At 39.4% G+C, this 9,562-nt stretch overlaps 1 protein-coding gene across 1 annotated transcript in view; it reads left to right on the forward strand.

Annotated features, from left to right (window-relative positions):
- LOC119404634 (pyruvate dehydrogenase phosphatase regulatory subunit, mitochondrial) overlaps positions 1–7,637 on the forward strand; it is a 56,702-nt gene extending 49,065 nt beyond the window's left edge. Inside the window, exon 19 of the mRNA XM_037671212.2 lies at positions 2,702–7,637. Within this exon, the coding sequence (XP_037527140.1) occupies positions 2,702–2,821 (120 nt within the window). The 3' untranslated portion in view covers positions 2,822–7,637. The remainder of the gene's footprint in view (positions 1–2,701) is intronic.
- The last annotated feature ends 1,925 nt before the right edge of the window (positions 7,638–9,562 follow it).

Below are 9,562 nucleotides of genomic sequence, written 5' to 3' on the forward strand. Positions count from 1 at the left end.
CCGAGCAAGTCATTGCCGCAGCGCCGTTGTTGCTACTGTGGGCTCCGCTACTTCCGCTCGGCTGCCACTAGTGCCGGCGGCCGCGCAGTAAAAGCGGGCAACGTTGGGCGCAGCAGCAGTGACGTAGGAGAGTCGTATTTTCAGGCGGGAGATTTGAAGCGCGCTAACGCAATGCGGACCACTAAAAACGTGATTTTATTTCAAAATAAGCACTTCCTTGGCACAAAAGCAGCACTACGAGGTTTCTGGACCGCTATTTCAACAATCAACGTCGACTTAATATTTGCCTTTAGTGTCCCTTTAAGTTTGGAACAAAGGCCTGCATATTTCCCCTAGAGTTAATGTCCCTGTAAATGCTTATTTCGGTGCCTTGTCTTATCCTAAAAACAGTATTGAAGCTGGTCGTCTTGAATTGCCTTCACTGTTACTCTTCAGTGGCCACGAGAGTGTGCTGTTTTCTATTTTGGCAGCTCATGGTAAAACAATTGCCCTGATTAAATATAGAGGGGATTTTATATTAAAGAAGCTTGTGACACTCTACACACAATGTCTTGAGACTTCAAATGTGCCATTTAGTATGAAAAATTCCAATACTGTATCAATACAAAAAAAGGGAGATGTAAAGGACTTGAAGACAGACCCTTAAGCTTACTTTCAGTTGTATACAAAATGTTCATGAGGGTAATTTCGAATAGGATAAGAGAAACACTTGACATTAATCAACTCTGAGAGCAAGCTGCACACGGGAGGGCACACTCTATGATGGATCACAGCCATGTCATCAATCAGGTAATTGGGAAATCTGCTGAATACAAGAAACGACTTTATATGGCTTTCATTGACTATGAAAAGGCCTTCAATTCAGTAGAGATGAAGCAGTCCTGGAAACTTTGTGATGCCAAGGAGCACTTAGAACATATGTAAGTACCTTAGCCAAAATCTACAAAGGCTTTTCAGCTACCCTTGCTTCTCCACAAGAAAAGCAAAAAAATTGTGATCGAGAGAGGGGTCAGGCAGGAGAATACAATCACTCCAATGTTTTTTAGGGCATGCTTAGAAGTATTTAGGCAACTAGATTGGGATGAAATAGACAAAGACTAAAAGAGAATACCCCGGTAATTTACATTTTACAGACAGATGCCATTGTGCTCTCCAGCAATGATGGTGATGAGTTGCAAAAGATAGAATATCTAAGCCGGGAAAGTATTTAAAGCAGGGTTGAAGATAAATATGCTAAAGACAAAGGTAGTGTTTGATGGCCTGGCGAGATAGGGAGAGTTCACAATTGACAACTGGGCACTAGAATCTGTACAGGATATATATCTAGGCCATTCACTAACAGGGACTTATGTAAAGCAATACATTGAATAATGAGGATGAGCATACAGCAGGCATCCCCAAATCATGACTGGCAATTTACCACTGTTCCTGAAGTGGGAAGTGTACAACCATTGTATTTTGCCTGTACCAACATATGGGGTAGAAACTTGAAGGATAACAGAAAACTCAAGAAGGTGAAGGGACCGACAATAAATTTTTATGGTACCTGTTCTCTTTAGTGCAACAGAAAGCTTACTGGTCAGAGTGTCTAATCATGGAATGGTAATGCAGAAAACGCCGTGAGCCATTTATTATGAAAAATTTTTAACTGTGCCGACTATGAAGTCGATGAGGGTGGCAGTGTGGGCTTGTTGGTATTGCATGATAATTGACTGCACTACCATCAATTAATTCAGGACACCTTTTTTAATTTCGGTTGCCAGAATTAAGTAATCTCTTGACTGAAATACATGCTTTACATATGGTATACGATGTGTGGGGCGATGTTATTGATTTGGACATTATACCGCAATGGCAACAGCAATGGCAAAAATGTGCCTGGCGTGTCCATATAATTGCTGTTGCAATAAAATGAATCTTGGCAAGTCATGTAACGCGTAGGACAGATAACCAATGATCAGCTAGGGTGATGGAATGGATACCAAAAGATAGCAAACACAGCTGAGGGCAGCAGAAGATTGGTTGGGGTGATGAAATTAAGAAATTTGCAGGTATAAAATGGAATCAGATCATGCTGGACAGTGTAAATTGGAAAACCATTGAGAGAGGCCTTCATCCTGCAGTGGATGTATGGAATGATGATGCTGATAACATCCATGGCCCAATTTTTGTGCAAGATGGCTCACCTCACCATTTGGTGCAGCTTGTCTGTGAGGGGGTTGGTTTCCACTTTCCTGGGACTCTGTATCACTGCCTTGGTTTGCATGACTGACTGCCATGCAGCCCTGATTTATCACCACACACTTTTTTCCTTGTTGGGATGGGCGAAGCAAATGCGTAAGTATATGTTGTACCACTGAACAGTGTACTCTGGAAGAACTGAGGGCATGAATGGGACACTTCCTCACCAATGTCCTGCCAGAGATATGTAAATTCAAAGCTTTTTAGAATGGCATAAACTTGTGAAGAATGCTGGAAGTCATAGAAAATTTTAAGCAATAAGGTATTCAAGCTGTTTGATTTACAAAATAACCTTGTTTCAATAAAATTGGCTTATAGCTTTGTAAGTGATTAGAGGTTTACAATAGGCACTGAGCTTCCAAATGTATGCATAAATATGCTTAGTAGTTGTCTTATAGCAGAGTTGCAGTTTTTGCATTTTCTGTACTGGCTGAGCACCAATATTCTTCAATGCGTGCAGGTGGAGCTTGCTGGTCGCAGGTTTCCAGTTCAAGCATCTGTCACACCACCTGAGCTCTCTGTTGCACCAATGGGTGGCATACGTGACCAGTACAAACCTCAAGCCAGAACTCTGCCTTGACATGTTGGAAAAAGTGTTAACAAAAAATGGCCACATGCCTGGGATTTTGTTAGTGGTTTGACTGTACATTGGAAGCATATCTTCTGCTTAACAGTGACGAGATGTTGTAGTTCTCCATGCTTTCATGTTCGTTGCATTAGGAGTCTTTCATGAAATCAGCATGATGTTTTCTTCCTTACGTGTTCCCGTTGCTATGTTGCCATCGTCCTGTCAAGTTACATGTGCACCAAGGGAAGAAAGTTTATTAGTGACAGTGTTGTTTTTACTACCAGTGTTTTCATGCTGTCAAAACTTTCATGGCAAAGCGACATATCATCATCATCAGCCTGTCTACGCCCACTGCAGGGCAAAGGCCTCTCCCATGTTCCGCCAATCAACCCGGTCCTGTGCTTTCTGCTGCCATGTAATACCTGCAAACTTCTTAATCTCATCTACCCACCTAATTTTCTGTCTCCCCCTCACGCGTTTGCCATCTCTTGGAATCCAGTCAGTTACCCTTAATGACCAAGAGACATATACATGTCACCAAAATTAGACACCAAGCAAGGTTTTATGTTAGTTTTGTACATGCTGTTGTAGAAAAAACTGAGATTTGCCAAAACCAGGAGCAATAGAAAAGAAAACTATTTAATTCAGATTTATTGTAAACGCTTGACAGTAAACTTTCCTTCATAAGTGAGCTCCTATTATTCACTCTATTCTTTCATAAGCAAACGTCTAGAACTTGTCCCATGGGTGTTTGAATAGGTAGAACTTCAGGTTAAAATGTTGCATAAGTCTGACGAGTGTTTGAATGGCTAGAATTTTTAAATAAAGTGAATACAAATATTTTAGCAAAATGGCATATGCAAATGGCAAATGGTAAAATAACATCAGATATTCCCAATGTCTAAATAAAAGGTAAATGAAAAGCTTTATGGAGTCTTTCTCCATGTAGACAGCAAGAAGTGATGTCCCTTACACTAGTGTTTAAGCGAAACAAATATTCAATAACTTCAAATAGTGAATTCCCGAATCAGATATCGATCAAATAGCTTACTGTTCAATTCATGTTTGCATAGCTTCTTAGGATCGCTGGCAATCCATAGAGTTCATAATGTGCTGCTGCATACCGAAGGCCACGATATTGGGACAATGGTACTGTTTTATGCCATTGCCTTACTAGCCGATCAGATTTTTTTTGTTTTGTCAGACTCTTCAGCAGATATTAGTGTGTTTTGGCTTGTTTTTGTTAAGCAAATAGTTACGGTTGCCAGTCATGATGGTTAACACACCAATTACCTATTAGTGCCTCCTCCTTTTTCTTTTCACTTTTTGAGCAAAAACATGGGCCAGTGAAGTGCCACAACATTGGAAATAGCATCTCAGCCTGTGCAGCGATGATTTCACAGTGCTTTTACAAAATTCACAAGTATGCACATAAGAACTGAACCTTGAAAAAGCCAACTTTAATGGTGACTGTTTGTTGAACAGGAGGAGGCAGCACAACTTGAGCAGACAACCATCGCAAAACTAAAAACGCAATAATGAAGTGCTCCATTGAGCTGTTTGAGAAAATTAACATTCACAATTATTATTTAGCGAAGTGGCAACGTTACAGTATGATGTGGCTGGGAGCATTCTTGCCCTTTCCAAAAGCAGTGAATCACCTCAAATCTTGCCAATAGCCATTGAGTTTCATCTCCTGTCTCATGAAAAACAAAAGTTGATTGAGGTTTCAAAGTAGTCTTGAGCAAGTTTGTATGCTCCGTCGTGCACATACATTAAATATCCAGCTTGGGCATTTACATCATTGTAAATGCCCATTGTAAATCATTGGGCAGGTTTATCTACCATGTTCAATAAGTATTGCAGGGCCTCTTTAGCTACGTAACTCTGCAACTTTAATGACATTGAAGTATGCTGTCATTGTACAGCTCCACTGCAAGCTTAACAGCCCCACCTATAAAATTATAAAGTGATAATCTAATCTATGTACACTACAATGGGCCCGTCAAATAAGATTTATTGAACAGTGGTACACCTACTATCAAACCTGAACAGCATCCAGGCATATCTTGGAGGACTTAAATATGCATTATAGTGTGAACTGTAATTGGAGCCTAACTTAACTTTCTAGTCATTTAAACTAATTTATTATCTGTAGAACTTTTTATGTTGCATTTTGCTCCCCAATTACATTTTCATTTCTATATTTGTGACCTGTGTATTGGATTCATTTCATACTAGGCATTGTTGCTGTCATTACTATGTACATGAGGTCACAAAGCTTTTTGCTTGTGCTTATTTAGTGAAGTGTATAGTGAAGTTTGTTTAGACTGTTTTGTAAACATAATCTCAAGTGATATCAATGCAGCTGAGTGTCAAAAATCCTGCCACACCTGGGTGAATGACATGTACAAGTTCTTTTAACCATTTATAAACCATTCGGTATAAGTATAGGTGTGCACCGGGTCCCCCATCAGGGGAGGGGGAGGGGGCAAAGTTTCATCTGAGCGCCCCCCCCCCTCCTCAGTCAGGTAGAACAGACAACATGCTTAACAATGCATGAAAAAATGAAAATGAAACCATGACATGCTTCTCAAATCGGCCTGCTTTGGTCCCTGGTTTCTTGGGAGTAAAGATGGGAAGTAAACAGTTCTTGGAACGCTACATCAGGGGACCTTGGATGCCATTTTTCTCAGAAACCTGCGTGGCCATAACTCTGTTTTTTAAACAATGATGGGACAGGTCCGACTGAGTAATGGTATGAGGGCAGACTTTGCGTTAGGTGATTAGGTGATTACGCCTTAGGTGATTACGGGGGCAGTCGCACCCCCCCTGCCCCCCGTGTGCACGCCTATGGATATAAAGTGGCATGCAATTTTTTATTTTCTTTGTTTTAACAAAGAAGATAACTTTTAAGGGCTCATTTTTCTTTGTTAGACACAATATTAATGAGAACTAACAGACAATAATGCCAAGGAAAGTATAGGGGGTGTATTTGTAGCAATTAGGATATAAATGTGAAGAAAGTAAAGTGGACGAATTCGTCCACTTTACTTTCTTCACATTTATATCCTAATTGCTACAAATAACACCCCCTATATTTTCCTTGGCATTATTGTCTGTTAGTTCTCATTAATATTGTTTTAACAAAAAGGCACTCTCCTCAAACTCACTTTGCGTTGTTTCACAGAGTCTTAACATGACGAGCGACTTTTTAATTTAGTGCCACAAAGGTATTTATATCAGGGTTATGTTACAAGAAAAAAAAAAACATTATTTTTGTGCAAAAACGCTTAATTATGGCGGCCTTAAGCAGTTCTATACACTAACTTCTTTCTTATGAGCAACAGATACAGTTGACTCTCGATAATACAAACTTTGATAATTCAAACTTTCGGTTAATTCAAAGAAATCTTTAATTTTTGGTTTGCCTGCCGTGTTTTCAATGTATTTTAAAGCCACTTAATTCAAATTGCCCTACTGAAAAATTCGATTAATTCAAACATTTTGCTTATCCATGCCTAGAAATATCTGCTGCCATTGTTGCTTGTAGCTGAACTTTCGTGTTTTTATGTCACTAACAGTCGCGAGTTAAGCCGACCAAACCGTGCACACCAACAATCGCATGCGGACTGAAAGGAGGGGAGGGGGACAAATAAAACGAGACAGTCTGGCCTTGGCTGTCGCGTGCTGAACGCTTCTTAAAGTCGCTTTCACAGTATTACATGATTCTCATGCGGGAAAGCGTCCTAAGAATAGGAAGGGGCTACTGTCACGGGACATAACACATTTCGTCCCTTAATTACACACGCATGCACGCGTTGTAGAATAATGAGTACCAGTATGCTCGCCTGCGTCTAAAAACTTTACTGGTACTCATGCAGAGCTGTCTATGACGTTGCTGCACTGAGGAACAATAAACATCACAACACTAGTTGTTATGTTGCCCTGTCATATTTATGAGAACTTCTGATAATTCAAACAAAATCCTGAGGTCCCCTTGAGTTTGAATTATTGAGATTGTACTGTGTTGTGTTTTAAACAATGTGGTAAGAAGATAGCTCTACAGTTCAGCAATTTTGTTTAACCATTTGGGTGAATCTACAAGGCAGCTTATGGTGACATTAAATTGACCAGATGGCAATGTTTTAAAATAATTTCATCATGTTAGGCTTATAGAAAAAAACCCACTAAAGTATACAAACTCTGTATAAAATGTGCCATGCAACCAAGACATCCCCATCTGCCTTTGTTAACCTTTCATTTGTATGCCGGTGTGCTTAGAGATCTGTTTCATATGCCCCCCCCCCCCTCCCCAATGATGAAGTAAAAAAAAGCTATGAACTTGAGCATGGTAGTGAACAAATATCTTACAAAGTGACAAGAACATTTTGGCTTCAATGTGCTGAGGGCAATAATCTGTGATGTGATCATAGGGATAACCACACATTCATTCATCATACTTTGGCTAAATATTTTTTTGCACACTTTTGGCGTACTTTGTAGACTCCTTTTAATCATGTGCTGAGCATGAAACCATTCGCTACACAGTATCGCAATATTTTACAAACGTATTGTTACAAACATAAAGATGTGATGAATGGAGAGTGGACAGGCTAAAGTGATGAAAAGTGGAACTTAATGTCTAGTGTAATAATGTAATATTTAAGCCCTTGTTGGTTGCAGTGTTTTAATAATTTGTGTAGGTCACCTCTGCATTTGTGCATTCCCTGTTCTTTGTGGCATCATGCTTGTGGCAGTTTGTTTCTGGATACAGCTCCTGCTTTCCCTGCTGTCATTTTTGGAGAATAAAGTAAACTTTTATAAATTACGTGACTAAAAGCAATCAATATCATACTTTTTCATCCCACTGATTAAAACTCTTTTTGCTTTATGTGAAGTAAATAAGGGCAAGAAGACTATATTTATTTGACGGAAATTACTAACCAGTTATGTCAGAGTTGTACAAGTGTAAAAAGGATGTCTCATGCTGAAGTACCACACTGCACGTCATTAGGCCTAAAATGGGATCCTATGTGGTTTGTATATAGTAGAGAGAAACGAGAACGTGCAAGAATTTATTGCAGATGATCAATATATACACCATTACACAGGAAGGAGAGAAAAAAGCAAGAATGCAATCATATGAAGTATGAGTGAGAGGCTGCTAGTATGAAAAGAACAAGATTTTCTTTTCTAAAAAAGACACAGATTGGTAGCTCATGCATTATCTCAATCGCTTCTGTAATGTCTAGTTAGCTGATCAGCATTCTTGGTTCACACTTTCAAGTTACGGAACAAAAGTTTGCTACTACACACTTCACATGCATCAAGATTGCCTGCCATGACAAGTTTGGTAACATGATATTTTGCTGTACTTTATGTCCAAACCTGATGAAACTAAACAGACTTGTTTAGTTTTTCATGCTGACTTCAAATCTGCAATAATTTTTCTTGTAGGTCGGCTAGTTTATGAGACACACAAAACTGCTTCTCCGTTGTTTCTGGAGACAGTAGGGAAAAAAAACTATGCAGAAGAAAGTGAACATTATCAGATAGCTAGATACTATGATATGCAATAATTCCAACGCTGCAAACAGTCTTCAAATCAAATCATAACTAGTCATTTTACAGTTGATCAAGATTCAGTGTTTGTACCATGACTACCATAGAGAAAAACAAAACCAAAGTTTAAAGATCTATACGCAAAAAATGAGAACTCTGCTTTCAGCACTTTGTGTTGCACAGTTTGGGCTTTATATTAAAAAAGTAATTACAGCTCTCCCTGTTCTAGATATAATGAGATACCACTCTGACAAGCTAAATAAGTGACCTAAAAACATTTCAGATTCAGCTCGTACTTGTCGCATATATCTAAACTGTGAATGAAATACTGATCTTAATAAGACTTAAGTAAGGCTTTACATATGAAAGAATGTGACCTGCTGCCTCAGCCACGTGACCTGCTGCCTCAGCCACTGGCGTTTCAGCGAACAGCTACTACTATGGCACATGTTACGCAAAGACAGCTTCGCTGTAAAAAAAAATTTTAAGAGCAGTGTCCTCCTTTATAGATCAAAACTAATGTTTTTCCTGTTTCCCCCGAATCATTGGAAATGCATCATAGTGTACCTACAAAGAGCTTAGAGTGCCTTCCATCAGACCCAAGTTGTATCTGTACAATGGCATATGGACAGTGGTACAGCAGGCAACTGCAGTTGTGCAGAGCAGGTACATAAGCTGCACGAAACATGACCCTAAACTCTGCCACCAGCCACTCTGAAATGATTACTCAGGATAGCAGGCTCGGGTTAAAGAAAAATATATATCTTAAAGCGGAGGCCTTTACCTTAACCGATACCTCAACAAAGAGACTTTGACTGTTCCTTTCACCATACTACGCCATACTAATTGCTCATACCATGCTGTGCTGTACGAACGACCCATCAGTCCATTTTTTTTGCTGTATGCTGTGACGTGACATCTTTTATTTTGGCAAGGGCTATATACTGGCTGCTAATGCAGTCTACTGTTATACAGATTGTTTTTGATTAATACAAAATTAATTTGGCCTCATGTCCTAGCTAGTATTGGTCAGCCAATGCTGTGAAGAAAAAAAAAACTGTGGTGTAATGGTGCAACTCCCAGGCCACTGCAAATACTTTAACTGCAGTTTTCTTCCCCAGAAATGACCTATTGGTTTCTTTGGTAGCATCATGCTAGAATTGGGTGGATGGCAGTTTTTTCTTTTGT

The sequence above is a fragment of the Rhipicephalus sanguineus genome, chromosome 1 (genome assembly GCF_013339695.2).
Source record: "Rhipicephalus sanguineus isolate Rsan-2018 chromosome 1, BIME_Rsan_1.4, whole genome shotgun sequence".
Classification (NCBI taxonomy): Eukaryota; Metazoa; Arthropoda; class Arachnida; order Ixodida; family Ixodidae; genus Rhipicephalus; species Rhipicephalus sanguineus.